This window comes from Solanum tuberosum, unplaced genomic scaffold, assembly GCF_000226075.1.
Source record: "Solanum tuberosum cultivar DM 1-3 516 R44 unplaced genomic scaffold, SolTub_3.0 scf00048, whole genome shotgun sequence".
In the NCBI taxonomy this organism is placed as follows: Eukaryota; Viridiplantae; Streptophyta; class Magnoliopsida; order Solanales; family Solanaceae; genus Solanum; species Solanum tuberosum.
In genome coordinates this window covers 1,979,275-1,996,865 of record NW_006238976.1, presented here as the reverse complement: position 1 = coordinate 1,996,865, position 17,591 = coordinate 1,979,275, and the positions used below count along the sequence as shown (strand labels likewise).

General features: G+C 35.9%; 3 protein-coding genes across 5 annotated transcripts; 1 reads left to right on the top strand and 2 right to left on the bottom strand.

Moving 5' to 3' along the window:
* The first annotated feature begins 75 nt into the window (after positions 1 to 75).
* LOC102595507 (short-chain dehydrogenase TIC 32, chloroplastic-like) lies at positions 76 to 4,058 on the top strand. Its single transcript, XM_006343908.1, has 8 exons — positions 76 to 323; positions 1,143 to 1,374; positions 1,546 to 1,625; positions 2,340 to 2,493; positions 2,628 to 2,706; positions 3,035 to 3,119; positions 3,506 to 3,552; positions 3,645 to 4,058. The coding sequence occupies exons 1-8, from the start codon at positions 218 to 220 to the stop codon at positions 3,807 to 3,809; spliced, it is 948 nt and encodes a 315-aa protein (XP_006343970.1). The 5' UTR covers positions 76 to 217; the 3' UTR covers positions 3,810 to 4,058.
* A 132-nt stretch (positions 4,059 to 4,190) lies between these two features.
* On the bottom strand, positions 4,191 to 13,244 carry LOC102594961 (mitogen-activated protein kinase kinase kinase YODA). Of its 3 annotated transcripts, none has more exons than XM_006343906.2 (15): positions 13,146 to 13,244; positions 12,409 to 12,533; positions 11,691 to 11,841; positions 10,416 to 11,163; positions 9,574 to 10,308; positions 9,097 to 9,184; positions 8,862 to 8,924; positions 8,421 to 8,581; positions 8,220 to 8,295; positions 7,618 to 7,677; positions 7,425 to 7,532; positions 7,155 to 7,337; positions 6,133 to 6,227; positions 4,695 to 5,351; positions 4,191 to 4,605 (listed from the first exon to the last, which is right to left on the bottom strand). In XM_006343906.2, the coding sequence occupies exons 4-14, from the start codon at positions 10,967 to 10,969 to the stop codon at positions 4,850 to 4,852; spliced, it is 2,625 nt and encodes an 874-aa protein (XP_006343968.1). In that variant the 5' UTR covers positions 10,970 to 11,163; positions 11,691 to 11,841; positions 12,409 to 12,533; positions 13,146 to 13,244; the 3' UTR covers positions 4,191 to 4,605; positions 4,695 to 4,849. The 3 variants fall into 3 exon arrangements, with proteins under 3 accessions (XP_006343968.1, XP_015162631.1, XP_006343969.1); XM_015307145.1 differs by having other exon boundaries at positions 12,409 to 12,514; XM_006343907.2 differs by lacking the exon at positions 12,409 to 12,533.
* A 1,444-nt stretch (positions 13,245 to 14,688) lies between these two features.
* On the bottom strand, positions 14,689 to 17,346 carry LOC102594638 (cytochrome P450 86A22). Its single transcript, XM_006343905.2, has 2 exons — positions 17,220 to 17,346; positions 14,689 to 16,619 (listed from the first exon to the last, which is right to left on the bottom strand). Exon 2 carries the CDS (start codon positions 16,611 to 16,613, stop codon positions 14,949 to 14,951), a length of 1,665 nt encoding a protein of 554 aa, XP_006343967.1. The 5' UTR covers positions 16,614 to 16,619; positions 17,220 to 17,346; the 3' UTR covers positions 14,689 to 14,948.
* Between the last annotated feature and the right edge of the window lie 245 nt (positions 17,347 to 17,591).

Genomic DNA, 17,591 nt, shown 5'->3' with positions numbered 1-17,591 from the left:
GAAATAAAAATTTAGTGGATCATTGCGTTGGCTCTTTTTTCCCTTTCTTGTTTCAAGTGTAAAATATTACTCATTGGTTTTATCAAATCCAAAAAAAATAAAATTTGTCTCTACTCTTTACAAACATAAAACCTAATATATACTCCTCAAATTGAGTCATTTTTCATTATAGAAAAAAAATATATATTACACTGTTGTTTTGATCTACAAATCAATTATGTGGTTATTTGGATTAAAAGGAGCATCTGGTTTCTCTGCTTCATCTACAGCTGAAGAAGTTACTCAAGGAATTGATGCTACTGGACTCACTGCCATTGTTACAGGTTCTAAACTCTTTTTTTTTTTTTTTTTATGACAAGGGCAGTCACTATCTTTTGGGTGCGCAGTTTAGTAACCCTTTTTCCCGATTTTTTTCACTGAGTTATTGGTAATTTTTTGGGGGTGGGGGTCATTCATTTAAACCCTTTTTTTTTTTTTTTTTATGACAAGGGCAGTCACTATCTTTTGGGTGCGCAGTTTAGTAACCCTTTTTCCCGATTTTTTTCACTGAGTTATTGGTAATTTTTTGGGGGTGGGGGTCATTCACTTGACTATATCTTCTCCTGTTTATAATTATTTTTAGAGATCATGATCAAAATGTTTTTAACAAAAACACACTAAAAGTATCAGTTTTTGGCAAGTTTCATACTTTAATGGGAAAAATGACAAATATATTCGAACTATCGTAAATAGTATGTATCACGTGTCCCTATTTAGTCTTCCATTAGAGTGAAGGGTATATATGCTCTAGTTTTTGGACGACACGGGTATCAATGTTTCATAAGTATGATGGAGGTATCTGCATAGCATTTATGATAGTTCAGGGGTATATTTGTCTTTTTTCCCTACTTTAAAGTAGTTGTTAGTACTTTTTTCTAGCTGAAATATCATAGTGTAAGTATTAAAACACACCTAGTTGAATAGACTGCGATAGTTCAAGGAGGAAAAGGGAACAATTGATACTTGGCCTAGTCACCTTTTAGTGTGTTTAATACATGGATGGTGAATAACCAAGAGTTGGGAGTGTGAAACTCATGAAAAAGTGATAGTTTCAATTGTGTTTTTACTTGAAATTCTCATTTCCATGTTGATTAAATTTCCAGGAGCGTCTAGTGGTATTGGTGCAGAAACAACGCGTGTCCTTGCAATGCGAGGCGCACATGTAGTAATGGCAGTTCGCAATGTAAAAAGTGGCGAAGAAGTTAAAGAAAGTATTCTTAAAGATATCCCCCGGGCCAAACTTGATGTAATGGAGCTGGATCTCGGTTCCATGGAATCCGTTAGGAAGTTTGCATCAGAATATAACTCTACTGGTTATCCTCTGAACATCCTAATGTAAGAAAACATTCCTTTTAACTGTTTCACGGGTTCAATACAGAGTCATGATTAGATTTTGCATTCATTTTGGTTCATTGGTATTGCTCGGAACGAATGTCCTGTCCACTCTTCCCTCCGCGCCAATGTGTGAATATTAAGATACTAAATGACTTTTTTTTATTTTTGAAGCAACAATGCAGGGGTTATGGCTCCACCGTTCATGCTTTCTCAAGACAACATTGAATTACAGTTTGCAACTAATCATTTAGGTAAATGAGTTTAACTTTTTGTGTTTGTTTAAGATATCGTAGTTATGGGGAGAGTGTTCACATCCTTCATCAAGAATTTTCACCACATTTGGCCATTCATTGACATTGTACAATACAAGTACTCCCCTTTCTCGGGATTTGGCATTTTATCACTTTGTTTTGCTATCATTCTATGAAAATGGTATAATGGTCAGAGGTATATTTGCTTGTAGAAGATCTTTACATCAATCTTTACTTGTTTCTGTATTAGAGTCCACTTGTTTTCTTTCCTTTTTTCTTAAAAAATATGGTTTTCCTTTTATCCGCTGCAACTTGCCAATTGGTTTTTAAGATGCCAAAAGTTGGACTTGCAAACTGTGTGATCTAGATGTTATGTTGTAATCTATGTTGCTCGGAGTCTCAAAAAATTTTGTTGCACCTGTGTCGTATCCTCCAAAAATATACAACTTTTGGAAGATCCGACTCGTAGCAGGCAGGATTTATGAAGATTCCGAGCAAGATAGGTTGAAATAGATGGTTGTATCTTAAATCCTATTGTGTTTTTCATCTGATGTCAAAACTGAAGTGCAACTACAAGTACCAAGTCAGCTAAGTCTGATCTCGACAGTTGTCTGTGTTTTCCTCTATTGAGATTGTTCTGCTCTAATAGGATGGTTTCAGATTGAAGTATCACTTGCTTTCACCAATATAAGAAGAATAGTAATGTTTTTGCAGGTCATTTTCTTTTGACAAATCTTTTGCTACAAAACCTGAAAAATACAGCTCAAGCGAGCCATAAAGAAGGAAGGATTGTTAACGTTTCATCATTGGGACATCGATTTACATACCGTGAAGGGATCCGTTTCGACAAAATCAATGACAAAGATAGGTATTTCATGGTTGCCATCTTCATATACTTACTCTTCTTCAATTTATAGCTCAGTTGTTATATTTACACATTATATTCAGGATCTGGCAGTAGATGCTTTCTTTGCATAAGAATGTTTATTTGTGTATTTCCAGTTATACGGCAATACTTGCTTATGGACAGTCAAAGCTTGCTAATATCTTACACGCTAACGAACTTGCAAGGCATTTCAAGGTACACTATTGTCTTCTGAGTATTGAAACTTCTTTTAATTTCTGCCACTGGTAACTTGTTGAACATTTTAATATCCAGAGGAAACATTTTTGTTGCAACAATTTAGATTCTCATCTAGTGACAATTTCGAAGTTGAATTACTGTTTAATTTACGAGGAATGTACGTATCTACAGTTTACTTTCCACCATTATATGCAATTTTTTTCTTTTCAGATCATCATCTCGGTAATGAAGTGTAGGAACTAAAGGAATTCTCTTCAAAGAAGTGTTGCATCTTTAAAGACTACCTAAGCATAAGATCTAACAATACTTGTCTTACCTTTCACAGGAAGAAGGAGCGGAGATAACTGCTAATTCACTTCACCCGGGATCAATTACTACCAATCTTCTCCGTCACCAGAGTTTGGTTGAAGGTAAATTCTTAAAATTCCGCCATAGTGGTTCTTATAGTTTTAATGACATCTCATGAAATTTGTATCCTTCAATGAGCTTTAAAAAATTTTATCCCGAGATTAGTCCTGAAACTACCCTTTATAGGTATATGAAATGAAACAAGAAATGAACGTTCTTTCATGAACGTTCATTGTATTAATTGATAAAGGATTTAGTACGACAAAAAACTTCGTTTTGGATATTAAAATCCTTCTAGGGTGCCATACACTATAACCATGAGGAGTTACACCATGCAGGGCATATGCAAAGTTTAGAACCTCAACATGATATAAATGTAGTGTTTTGAAGTCCTACAATCTTGGCAAATTTCATGTTAGTTATTTTTTTTATTTTGGACCTCTTGCAGGTTTAGTTAACTGGATTGGCAAATACTTTATTAAAAACATTCCACAGGTGAGTAGTTTTGGGACAAATATAAGATTGATAACTGTTAGTCACAAGATTTTGTGTTTGTTTCCTCATATATGCTTCTGTGTTGATTCTAGGGAGCAGCAACTACATGCTATGTAGCTTTGCATCCTCAGGTGAAGGGAATAACCGGTGAATATTTTTCGGACAGCAATATTTCTGCATCAACTTCTCAGGGTACAGATGCAGAATTGGCTAAGAAACTCTGGGATTTCAGCTTGAATTTGACAAAACCTCAGTAAAAACAATGTCAATGTTGCTTTAACTCAGTATGTGATCATCGCGTAAACTCTTTTATTTTTCCTTTTCAAATACTTTCCTTGTAATGCACATCTCGACTGGTTTTTGGCTGGGCAAATCTTGCTGGCTTGAAAATTTGAATTTCATGATAATGGTGACATGTATTGTTGGTAATAGCCTCATCTGTTTACTTGTATATGTCTGCAACTATTGTAGCTTCAAATTTAATTCCATCAAGATCTTGTGGATTATATATTGGATAATTGACGATACATTTTGTACCTTGCTTAAAAACCAGAAGGGATGGAAAACATGCTCAATTTCATTTTTGATTGATCAAATGATCCATCCCCTTGTTTAAACACCTGGTATGGCTGAGTTCATAAAACGAAAGGCACGTAAATAGCCAGCATTAGTCATACATGCTTCTCAAACTTACACAGAATGAAAGTTGAACTCACATTCAACTTTAAAGTTTGCAACATGGTTGAAAAATTTGGATTAAAGCTGGTTTTCAAGGATCCATAATACAAGATAGATACAACAGGCTCATAAGAGTATATGAGAGAGCTTTACAATGAACAATTTACCAAAAAAAATATCTCAACCAAGCCTGAGATTCCCCGTCTAATCTTTGAACCTGTCAGTCCTATGAAGTCCAGCCTTGTACAGCTGTATGACCATTTTCTCGTCTCCCCTAGTATTTCAACCCGAAGAAAAAGATCTTATACGCAACGAGGATCCCAAAAGAAAGAGAATTCCTAGCACAGCTGCATGAGGCTCCTAGCATGGTGATTGCTGGAGAACCAAAATAAGCTAATAGTCAAAAATATCGGGAGTGATGTGGAAACCATATGCAAAAACTGTTACAGGTATAAGTAACTTACGATAGCAACTGGGAACGAATAGATTGGGATACTGAGAGAGCCTTCTCCTTTCATCAGCTTCAACACTTTTATTCAGTGAACTACAGTCATTTTGGTATGGTTACTGTACAATTGTTCCATGAGATATCATTCCTTTTCAGGTGGCTTTTACAAAGTTAGACCCCATTATCCCAACTAAAAACAGGAGAGCCTGGGTTCAGGTCAAACGATGGGCTCAATTTTACTTGGTCCCTTAAAAGCTGCTGAGCAACCCTATTAGCTAATACTGACTGTCCCTGATATGGTTGTCCATTAACGCCACTTTGAGCATGGCCCCCAAAATTTTCTCCAAAAAAACCATTGCCATATGGAAGTGTTCCTCGAAACATGTCAGACTTCAGACCGTGACTAGTGTAATCATCAGGGTAAAAACAACTTTGGGCCTTTGGTGATGTTCCCACGTCTTCTGATGAAGAAGTTGTTGACATCATTGGGTTAGATAGTGGAACAGCACCACCACCACCACTAAGAGGTGTTGATGAACCAGATACAGCACGGGGGCTTGATATAGTAGAGGGGGACAATCTTCCACTCATATGTTTAGGTGATTGTGAATGGTAAATAGGGCTCTCTATCCCAACTGGAGAAACTGGGCAAGATCTTGGAACAGGTACATCGCTGCAAAAACCAATTGAATAAGAACATGGTGCTTTTTTTTTTTTTCTTTTGATAAGGAATAAGTGCTTATGCGCAGAGCTGAACAACATTACCATAAATTACACTATTTGACTACCTTGTGAATCTTTTTTGTTATACAGCATTTGATTAACTGCAGCTTTAAAAAGTCAAATGCATGGAAATTACAGTGGGGAGTGCATATTTTTAGGCACAAAGCACATTCATAGGCTGGAGGACTTTCACCAATTAATTTAATTCTTGTACAGATCTATGGTGCCAAATTAGAATTGACTAGTTTCACCATTTTTGTTCTTGTGATAAAGTAATCTGAATTACTATTTTCTTGGTGTCTAGAATGTTTAAAATGGATATACTGCAGAAGATTGTTTTAGTTTCAGTTCTCAAAACCAACTGACTTATGATCATGTCTTTTTCCTAGTGAATAGAATAAGTCATCCGTGTAGAGTTTGACACCAAGATTTAAAACAAAATATACCGTATGATATTTCCTTCTGGAAAGAGGGAATAAAAAGTACACTAATTTGTACCAGTTGTACAAGTAATTGCATACCAACATATAAGGAACACTGGAGCCTTTTCCTTTTATTGGCGATAGGAATTGTCATTTATACAGTTTCTAGAACTAAGGTGGAAACATGTTTTAGTACTCAGATATTTTGTACTGATAATTATGGCAAAAATCTAGCTTCTGCAATAATAGCAAGATGGACCAAGATCAGATTACAGGCAACTATTGTGTGTGAGAGAGAAGGGAACTAACCTAAATCCAGGGAAAAAATTTGAATCTCTAGGCTGATGATGAACTGCAACTTCTTCTGAGCCCACACATGGTGGATCTTTTAAATGTCCAATGCCCTGAAATATCAAAACATGAAGTCAACTTTGAAAAACTCAAGCAATGATCAGCAGAGAACATATGCTAAATTTAAATCATGGCATCCAGTCAGCAGAACATTCACGAGTCCTAAAGATGGCAGATAATGTCACTGGTCCATCAATATTATGAAGAGTTCTCCAGTCAGAGTAACAAGTGTTACTAAGGTACCTATCAGAAGTGGAAAAGGCAAATAGTTTGAGGAAAAAGATGTGTTATGCAAAAGGAGGGAGTACCAGAGAGGTTTTACATAACTGCATTTACGAGAAATAAAAATCTACTATTCCCCGACAAGATCTTAACAAACCAACTCACCAGGCGACCAACAAATGTTCATTTGCAAGCACTTAACTGCTATGGAACCCTTAAAAGTTGACCATCCTTCTGAATTTATTTTGCACATTTTTTGTTTGTTTTTATAGCTTACTATCTTCACTGAGTAGAAATATTCTGATTTGGAGAACTGTCCATGTCATTTCAGAATGCGCTGTTCCTGTAAAGTCCTTGATTGCAAAAGCTATCTACTTTTTCTTGGATACAAATACAGTAAAGTTGATCGTAATACCTTCAGTAATTTCTAATACAGGTATTATAATTTGTTTGTTAGCTGCAGAGAAACTCTAGAAAAAATAAATATCAAACTAGGGAACGTTCAAGAAGAAATGATAAGGTCAGAGTCCCTAATGGAAAAGTAAGCAATGCACACAAACCACAATCATGGAATCAGGCAATGCATGTGATACTTTGAGTTGCCTAAATCCAGACCCCACTTGTGGAATTACATTGGGTATGAGACTTTCAGTTGCCTAAAATGGGCAACATTGCCAGATGAGCAAACTAAGAAAACATACCACTGATATCACAGCAAGCATTAATGGAGGTATTGTTTCTACTAGTTCAGGACTTACAATGAATCTTTCCATTGGAGCAGTACTTTTGACAAAGGGATGTTTCAAGAGCTGAGAAGCTGTTGGACGGTGGAGTGGATTGCGTTGTAGACATTGCCGCACAAAATCCTTGCCCTCATCTGACAGGTGATAGGGAATTGCTGGAACTTCCTTGCTGTTTCCAATCTTAAAAATAGCAGCGACCTACGAAAAAACCAACAGGAATTAGAAGCACGAAGAAAATATAGAAACTGCATACACTTTTGGACCATCATAAACATATTAACTAACCCCCTCATACTGACTCCAAGGTGGTTTTGTCGTTGCCATCTCCAAAACCGTGCATCCAAGGCTCCATATGTCTACCGCAAGATTGCAACCATTTGAATTTTTAATAACCTGATGAATAAACATATACAATGAATTAGATGAAACACAGAGCCAACATCAATAGGATAAGAACTTGATTTATAGTAATTCAAACCTCAGGTGCCATCCAGTAAGGACTTCCCTTGAAAGACAAAGGACAGTATTGACCAGTTATCTGCAAATTGTAACTGCGTAAGCTAAATAAGACCGGCACATAATTATGAAAAAACAAACATTTTCTCCCACACACCACAGTTGATACTTATAAGCTCAGACTTGCTGGAAGATTTTAGTCCTAGGTCCCTCATATTCAAAAAATAGAGGCATCAGAACTGCCTTATTTTTGGTTTGCCCCATACTTTCATAGAAGAGTTCACTATGCAATAGTAACTTTATAGCTGAAAAAGGGGTTCTCGAGAAATCACATATGGGTTGTGTGGAGAGCAAGAAATAGGAGAGCTTTTAAAAGGGTAGAGATGAATTTTGTACAGCTGAGACGTAACCTCTTATCCCTTATTGCCTTCTGGTGCACCCATGAGATCCCTGTAGGTATAGATGAACGTGTGTTGTTTATAGAAAACCATATTTTTTCTTAGGTTTTCTATTTTTTGGTACACTTCTCGTATACAGGCATTTTTTGCCCAGACATCAATATCAATAAAAAGAAACCACAGATGCAGAAAGTAGTCAAGAGCCTGCTGCACAAAGAGATCATACATGTTTTGCCATCCCAAAGTCTGCCAATTTAACGCGGCCATTTGGGTCAACCAGTATGTTTGCTCCTTTAATATCTCTGAACAAAATTTGAATTTAGATGTCAGTCATAAGACATATTTACATAGAGGTTCTAAGAAAATAAATGCTGAAAAGGAACATCATGTATATTGCACACAAGTACTTTTTCAACAATACACCTACCTGTGCACTGTGTTTTTTGCATGCAAATATGCAAGTCCAGACAGAATTTGTTGAGTATAACTTTGAATTGCTAGCTCACCCAACTGACCATATTCTTGAAGAATTTTATAGATCGAACCACCTGAAACATACTCAAGGTATATGTATAGCTTGTCATCTACCTGTAGATGGAACCGAACAAGCATTAAAGGCAATCTATGTCATTATTTAAAGGACAAGGAGATAAAGGGAAACATGTAACATAAATCTTTTTTTACAAGGAAGCAAACTGTAACATATTAAAAAATAAAGTCATGATTTGATATCCTGAGAATACTTTGGTGCTCATCAAACAATTTTTTGGGCATATCAGTAGACTTAATCAACTTGGAATTTAATGAGAACTTTTTATGATTAATTATCACAAAGTGATATCAGCAGTAACAACTTTAAGAAACTTACTGTTTCAGAGCCATAATATTGCACAATATTTGGATGGCGCAACCGACTTAGCAGAGATATTTCCTGACAAATGTTGCTCCAGTTACGGTTTCGTGAAGTTAAAGAAGTCAACAAGAGAAACAAAATGATAATTATTGAGATATTAGTAAAAGCAATATCAGCATAAATAATCATTTTTCTTTTCTCTTTTGCCTCATTTGAGAAGCAAATTAGATATTTCTTTAAAGTAACTCACTTGTCCAAGCTGCTGTGCACTTTCTCTGGACTTTGGGTCGTCTGAAAAAAGTGTTACTTCCTTCATTGCACACATTTCACCGCTTTCACTGCAGATTGTTATCAAATTTGAATTAAAATTAGTGTCTGTTTTGAAAAAAGAGGATAAATTTACAAGAAGAATTCCATCACTTCGGTACTTGGAGCCTGTTTGGATCGCCTTATTAAATATTTTAAAGCTAAAATAACTTTTTAAGCACTTTTATAGTGTTTGGGTAAAACAAAAAAAAGTACTTTTAAGCCAAAAAGAGAAAAATAAGCAAAAAGCTATAAACTTAACCAAACCGGCTCTTGTACCTCCAGAAAATCTTCATTCAAGTAATCTAAATTAAAGCATGCGCATAAATCTAAAGAAAAAACACAATATGAATATTAAACCCCATTGAAGGCAAACATTACAAGAAACAATGGAAAGTATTGATCCATACCAGCTACTGACCTGTTAAAACCAAGGTACACATGTCCAAATGTGCCTCTACCAATCAGACGTCCTTTCTTCCAACGTGGCCCAGGGCTTGGAGGATTACCTGTTCTACCAGGACTTCGTGGAATTGCAGGAGCCATTGAGCATGACAAAGAAAAAGCAGAAGAATGAGGGATTGATATGGGAGGAAGAGGCAGACGATGACTTTGTTGTTTTCCATTATCAAGTGAAGCTGTGGAAGACTCAGCCAACGTTCCTCCAGCTCGAGGATGCAAGGGAGTTACAGCACCACTATGTATCCTAGAGCCAGGACCAGGACTAGTCATTCTAGGGCTAGGTACAGGTGAACACTCAGGACTACACCTACTGTGTGGCCAAAAGGGCTGCGCTGACATATCACCTCCAATCGAATTGTGCCCAGAATTTTGGCCAGAACCTGGACTAGAGCAGTGCCCTGATCCTAAGAAGGTTATCTCTCCATGTGGCTTCCCTAGCCAGAAACCAGAGTTCATGACCGTTTCATGCCCAAATATCCTCATGGGACTTCTTGAAGGACTTGACATCGAGCTGTCAGGAGCACTGTAGGAAGCACCATGATGAGGAATCTGTAAGCCTGGTACATGAGAGCTTAAAAGCCTCTGTCTAGGAGATGTAGGGATCGCCTGATTGTTTGACAAAAGAGTAGCTGACTTCAGCATCTCTCCTGAACTTGCATTGGATGCAATAGGGGATTGAACCTTCTGCTTCAAACTGCAGAAATTGAATTTATTTATTAGAAATGCTCAAAAGAGATACTTTTAAGCACAGCTGTATGTCAAATTGGAGATGGAACAGCAATTGTTACAGTTTGTGCTTACCTGGAAGGACTATTCAAGGCAGTTCTGCTCCCATTTTCATAATCAGATGTTTGGGGACTTAGAAGCCGTGAGTCAGTTTGATCATCACTGTCACTGGAGCTGTCACACGAAACAGAAGCAGTTGGTAAGTCCCTGTCAACGCCTGCAGCAGCTGGTCCATGTGGAAGATGCCTGGGCATGGGAAGAGGCAAAGTCAATGATGACTCGGAGACTTCACCGGTCACTAATATTATGGATGCACTGTTATCAGAGTCGACAAGATGTACATTAGAAGAGTGACCCTCAGGAAGAGGAAGTGGTTGAGAAGAAGTCCTATCAGCAAAGACTTGACTGCGTGAATCTGGCGTAGATGGTGATGGTGACCTTGAAACCCTTGATTGATAACCCTTCACTGAATTTGTATCTTTATGTCGTCTTCGAGATGATCCAGATTTACCACTTGATTTTTCCGTGGTGAAAATCTTCAGTTTCCGATTTATTATGTCAATGAAACTCTCCTTAGTGGATTTCCTCCTAACATCCTTAGATGAAGACTTCCCCCACCATGAACGCATTGCTATATAAAATTAGCGTGGGCAAGAACAGTCAGCTGTTGCATGTACCAAACTTTTAGCTGGATACAGGCAGCTAAATTGTTAAACTCTGTGAGGAATCCCTTTGGATGCTCATTTTTCTCATAGAAGTGCTCACACTGGCTAGTTCAGCCCGTCAAAGAGCATCAAGGATCATTTCTAAACACTGCATGCACCTACAACCATTAAATAACTTCAGAGATTTTTGATAAAGTAATGAACTGTATTCATGAAGGGAAAAAACACACCCGTATACAAGTAGTATACAAAATTTTGAGAGATTAAAACTTCTAAAATTTAGACAGTTCAAACGACACAGATTATCTCTACGGCCATCTGCAGGAGATTATGGACTAACCAACAGCACCCTTCAGCTACTAATGTCTTTGCAAGCATGAACAGGTAGAAAACCACAAAAAGTATTCCGCATATTAATAATTATCAAATAAATATTCAGCAAGCTAATAATTTCAGCACAACAGTTTCATCCAATTTTTCAGTTCTAGTAAATTCAAAAAAGAGAGGGGGACAACAGAAACTAGTGATCCATCTCTCAAAAGGGAAAAGGTCTAAGAAAACTAGAAACCTTTGAAATTTTAGTTAGCTCTTTGGAAGATTAGAACAGAAGACTCAACTTATAGCTCCTACAATAATCATAATCCATAATTTTAAAAGTATAATTCTAGAAGAAGAATCATCTTACAAAGGCTTAAAAGTCAGTCTTGACTCCTTGTGGCACAGCAGATCAAAGAAAATTACCATCACACCAGACAACTGAGATAGCAGATGCATTCTCTTAAGCTTCCCGAGAATGAAATCAAAAGGCAATCTCTTTGTTACCTAGAGTGTATAGGCTGCTCATAGAAACAAGTATTACATATATCAGATTTTTGTACTAACAAATTTACTTAGAGAAAAAGGAAAGGAATTATGATGCTCCTAGTGCTCATAATAGATAATCTGAATATATTTCGTTACAGTTCCCAGTGGATATGCTTGAATGTGCTAACTGAAGCAGTTATGCAGAAGAGGTTTCATAAGCACAATGAACAACTCAATATACATGTTTGTGTGTGTGTGTGTGTGTGTGTGCGCGCATATGTACACACCATTAGGCACACAATTACAGCAATAGACTTCTCTAAATTATACAGTAACTTTTTTTAAATCAATATTCCGCAGAAACTGAATTCTTTTCTTTCTTTTGACAAACCCGAAGCCGAAACTATTAGACTACCAAAAAAACATAATTTCCCAAATTTTACAGATCATAATTTTCCTGAGTTCTACCTGTGGAAGCAATCAAAGTTCAACTCTGATCACGTAACAAGAAAGGATCAACTCAACTAAAACTTAACCACCAACTAACTGCAAATAAACTAGAATACCTGCAACTTATACCTAAAACTGGGCTGACTTACCAACAGTAGAAACGCTAATTTACTTGACAGATTAGCAGGAAAGTGCTCGAGCAGCACACCACACCGAAATAGGAAACAAAAGAGTCAAAGCCCTAGCTTTTAAGACCTGTAAAAACCAAACTTGCCTGAATTTCACCAGTGGAAGCAATCAAAATCAATTCTTGATCAACAAACAAGAAAATAAAACAGCTGAAATGAAACATTCAACATCCACTCCTTGCTAATATAACTCAAATCATTTGAATACATTACTGTAATTGGTACATTAACAATGGAATATGTCAAACCCCTAGTTTAAATACTTGCAAAGCTCAAAAATCCATTGTTTGATCCATAAACAATTTATTTTCTTAAAAAAAGCTCAAAAATGAAACCTTAAATACCCACTAATATCAAATTAAAAAACACAATTATGTGATGTAAATCACTTTAATTAGTACGTTACAGTGAAGTAAACTAAAACCTGAGATAAATTACGCAATAAATCAAAACCCTAAATTCTTGAACTTCAAAATTTTCCCAAATTCAAACAGGGGAAACAATCAAAATCTGTTCTTCATCCATAAATACTAAATTAAAGCTCAAATGAAACCTTAAACATCCCCTAACTCCAAACAAAAACAGAATTATGCGCATAAATCACTATAATCAGTACGTTACAGAGAAAAACACAGAATCTAAGTTGACTTTTGCAAAATGTCAAAGCTCCAGTAATTTACGGGTCAGGAAGAAAGTACCTCGACTATCATACCGGCCGACCCGACCCGAAAAAGATGGACCTTGCGGTGGCGCCGGTTGCCGGAGAAAATGAAAGGATTGAAGTGAGAGAAGAAGAGAGTGTGCATGGAGAGAAAAAGGCTATACGTGTTGAATGGTAAATGACATATATACCCTTGATGTCAGACTTTTGAAGTCAACTGTTTTGACTTTGTTTTTTCCTTTCTAAATTTGTCTTTGACTTTTCTTAATAAGAAAATAATTGAGAAACTTACCAAAATATAAACTATCAAACTTATTTATTGATCAAAATTTATATCGTAAGTGATTACATAAGTTGTATGTATGATTTATGTAAGCAAAAAGATTTACTTTTGTTCCTCGTAAAGTTAAAATTACTTTTGTCTTCTATCATAGTCAAAATCTGTATTATTTTTTCTATCTCAAAATATATGTCATGTTTATCGATAATTCTAAATTTTGTTACCTACAAATAAGATGAATTCTTACTAGTAATTCATTTTTTTAGTTAGAACTTTAGATGGTTGTCGAAAAAAATAAATAGTGAGAAAGTCTAATCTATATTGTTGCATTTAAAGCCGGAAATGTTGTTGTGAACATGAAAGCTACATTTACTAAAGAAATGTAGGGTATATCATGCCCTCCTGTGGACATGAATTATTATGAAATAAATGGATTATTTTAATTAAAATCTACAACAATTTTAAAAAATTAGAGTTTTTATTTTTCAAATTAAGCTCTGAGAAAATCGAAGTCGCTATTCTTTTGGGTGTGCACTGTATAAATTCAATTTTGTATAATAGCTCACAAACCACAGAAAATATGTATTCCTCACTAAATAAATATGGGTGCGACGAGCTCAATTGAGAAAACGTTGACACAATTGATTTCTAAGTTTCCATAGGGTACCACCTGTTGTATCGATTCTTCCGCCCTTACTAGTAAAAAAGAAAGATTTCAACTACGAAACTTGATCCACAAAATCTTTTTCTTAGTGGCAAATTATTGATTCACTAAACAATTATCAATATTGGCAAAAATATTCTCTATTATACTAGACCCTTTCTTTGAACTTTTCGAATAGTTGTACCACTATATATGGTATATACTGGCTAATTATTAAAAAAGTGTATCCATAGGAGAATATCAAAAGATGCATTATTGGGTTCAAGTAGCATTATCGTGGAGTTCAGTGAAAGGCCACATCCCAAGAGGTATAATATAAGCAACACATTTTGACGGAAGTATCAGATTCTACGATTCAAATATGTTACCTATAGATCAAACTATGACCAGACACTTCAATTTGTACTACAAGACATTATACTGCAAATCTTTTACTAGCCCCCATAATGTACTACTATAGGTAAGATTCACAAATAGCCACTTTTAAATTTTCATTTATGAAATTTAAAACTCCATAACATTGACTATATTTTAAAGACAAGATCAAAAAATGGAAAGGGAATGTTTTTTCCACATTATTAATATATCATTGTACAGAATCATAAAATCACAAGTACTATATTTTATTTCACAAAATTGAAGTACAATATCTATATATAATAATGTATTGACATGGGAAAATGAAAGAGTGATAAAGGGAAACAAAAAAAGGTTAAAGATGTAACATCCAATTTTGGAAAAAAGTTATATATCAGGTCTACTGTTTAAATAAAAGCCTGATAGACATTATTTGTCTTATAGCCACATTTCATATGATCAAGTAGTTATGAAATAACCTTTTACTATATATAATTATTTTTTACCATATGATTTTCACTTGCAAGATTCATAAATCTTCAAGCTGCAATTCCATTTACTGCAATGGCTCCTGTTTGATGAATACCATTATTGATTATATGCTCTCCACCACAAGAGTGGTCAATTTTGCAAAATTTCTCAATTTTGGCCAAAATTGGAGTCAAGTCTCTAGGGGTAACATTCATAACTAGACCGTATTTCATGAACAATGTCAATGACATTTTTTGCTCCACCTTGTGGCCCGGTGCCACCGCGAGGCGGTGGCGGAGCAACACTGCTGCTGCTATTGATTTCATTTGCAAATATGCCAAGTCTTTGCCTAGACAAATTCTTGGTCCAGCATTGAACGCCACGAATCTGAATGCATCTTGAACTTGGTACTTGTTACCGTCTTCTGACATCCAACGTTCTGGCTTGAATTCTAAACAGTCTTCGCCCCAAATGAATTTCATTCGACCGGTTGAGTATATGGAGTATGTGATATTTGAACCTGATGGCACGAATGTGCCATCAGGTAAATAGTCATCAGAAATGACATGTTTCGAGTCCTCTGGCACTGATGGGTAAAGTCTTAGGGTCTCAGATAATGCTGCCTTGAGGTATGCCAATTGGTCAACTTCTTCAAACACTAGGGGCTCTTCCAACCACTTTGACGTGTCGTTGCCACGTGTCTCCACTAGGACCGTGCAAAGCTCGACAAGTATTTTTTCCTCCACTCTCGGGTTCAAGCTGACAAGCCAAAAGAACCAGCTCAACGCGACAGATGATGTGTCACGTCCAGCTAGGATGAAATTAAGTGCCACGTGTTGGAGAAATTTGTCGGAGTATGATTCTTTTTTCTTCATGAACCTAGAGAGCAAGTCGTCATGCTGGGGGCCGCCATTTTGATGATTCATCAACTCGAGCTTACGTGTATTGATGATATCGGTCATATAATTGTCCAATTGTTTCAAGCTACGGCTCAAGCTCACCTCCACTCCAAGTCCAAGCATTTTCTTCAACTTCCAAATGAACTCAGGTATAATAAACCGATGCAACGTGGCTTCTGTGGCTCGATCAAATGACGTGGCAAAAATATTCTCAGGTAACCCTGGAGAGAGCGTCTCTGGATCTTTACCAAAAGTCAAACCACAAATGTTATCAAAAGTAAGCCTCAGGAGAAGATCCTGAAGTTCAACCGGCTTGCCCTGAACCTGAGCCATTTCAAGAATCGGGCAAAATCGATTCTTAATAGCTCGGTTCACCCATCGACCCATAGCCTGCCTCAAGGTCCGCGTGGTGAATTCCAGCGCAGCAGTCTTGCGCTGGAATAACCACGTGTCACCATCTGAATTAAAGATACCCTCACCTAACAAATCATGAAACACAGCTTGCCAAGTAGGACCCTTGGGGTAATTGTCAAATCTAACCTTCAAAATATGTTCTAAATTTTTTGGATCGCACGTGACCGTCACGAGACCTTGCTTCCGGGCTAAAAAGGGAATTGCACATATGCAAGTTTGGTATGTACCGGTGCAAACCCGAAGATTTTCGGCGATCCATTCATGCATCCGGTTACCATTTTCAAGCAGGCCGGGTAAACTTCCAACTATGGGCCAAATTTTTGGGCCTTTGGGCCCTTTCATGGATTTTGTGATGGACTTGAACCAAAGTAAATAGGCCGCTACAATTGCTACAATCATCATACCCGTTGATAAATCCATTTTACCCTACACAATAAATAAAAAAATTAACTAAAAAAATAAAAAGAACAAAAAACATTAGCTTTAAGTACAAACTTTGTGAAAAAAATAGACTTTTTTTTATAGTTTGAATTTCGCCTATAAAAGTAGTTTTTTTCCAAATAAATTTAGCACCAACGAAGAAATAATTTAATTAGTAGCCTCAAAAAAGACCACTTTTCGCAAATGATTGTAGACAATAATGTAAGTAAGTAAATAAATATTATCTCAACAGTATTTATATTTAATCTAATAAAATACTGTGGGATGGAATGGGGTAAGGAAGTAGAGGTTCGGGGTTGGGGACATTAAGATAATGAACTTCGAATGTCACTTATATATAAAACTTATTTTCCTTACTTCTATCAGAAAAAAAAACTTCCATTATTAAGAAACGTACTTTTTCAAATTATTTGGACCAACCAAACATGAAAAATCTAAAAACCATACCAAACACACCACCAATGTTTCTGTTGGTTTTTGGACAAAACAAAGTTTGGTTTTACTTTGAGTTGATTTAATTTCAAGAACATTTTAAAACTAAATGTCACTAAAAAAAATATAGCATATAACAAGAAAATTCCATACCTTACAAGAATGGTTGTGTTAACACTTGGAGATTCAACAAAATCAATAAAAAGATGATAATTTTTTTAAAAAGGAAAAAAATGTGAAGTGAGAGAAAAGAGAGTTGTGAGTGACAGAGAAGAAAAGAAATAAAGTGATTTATAGAAGTTAAGGGGAAGAGGATATAATAAATGAAGGGGCCTGATTCTTGTTGGGAAAAATAAAATAACTCAAGAATACATACAGTATAAACATATCACACACACACACACACACACACACATATATATATATATATATATATATATATATATATATATATATATATATATATATATATATATATATATATATATATATATATATATATATATATATATATATATATATATA

Coding starts and splice junctions, on each gene's coding strand:
- LOC102595507 (XM_006343908.1), top strand. CDS start 218: ATGTGGTTATTTGGATTAAAAGGAGCATCTGGTTTCTCTGCTTCATCT. Junction 3,120..3,505: donor TCACCAGAGTTTGGTTGAAG/GTAAATTCTTAA, acceptor GACCTCTTGCAG/GTTTAGTTAACTGGATTGGC. Junction 3,553..3,644: donor TTATTAAAAACATTCCACAG/GTGAGTAGTTTT, acceptor TGTTGATTCTAG/GGAGCAGCAACTACATGCTA.
- LOC102594638 (XM_006343905.2), bottom strand. CDS start 16,613: ATGGATTTATCAACGGGTATGATGATTGTAGCAATTGTAGCGGCCTAT.
- LOC102594961 (XM_006343906.2), bottom strand. CDS start 10,969: ATGCGTTCATGGTGGGGGAAGTCTTCATCTAAGGATGTTAGGAGGAAA. Junction 10,309..10,415: donor GCCTTGAATAGTCCTTCCAG/GTAAGCACAAAC, acceptor CAATTTCTGCAG/TTTGAAGCAGAAGGTTCAAT. Junction 8,582..8,861: donor AATATTATGGCTCTGAAACA/GTAAGTTTCTTA, acceptor TTCCATCTACAG/GTAGATGACAAGCTATACAT.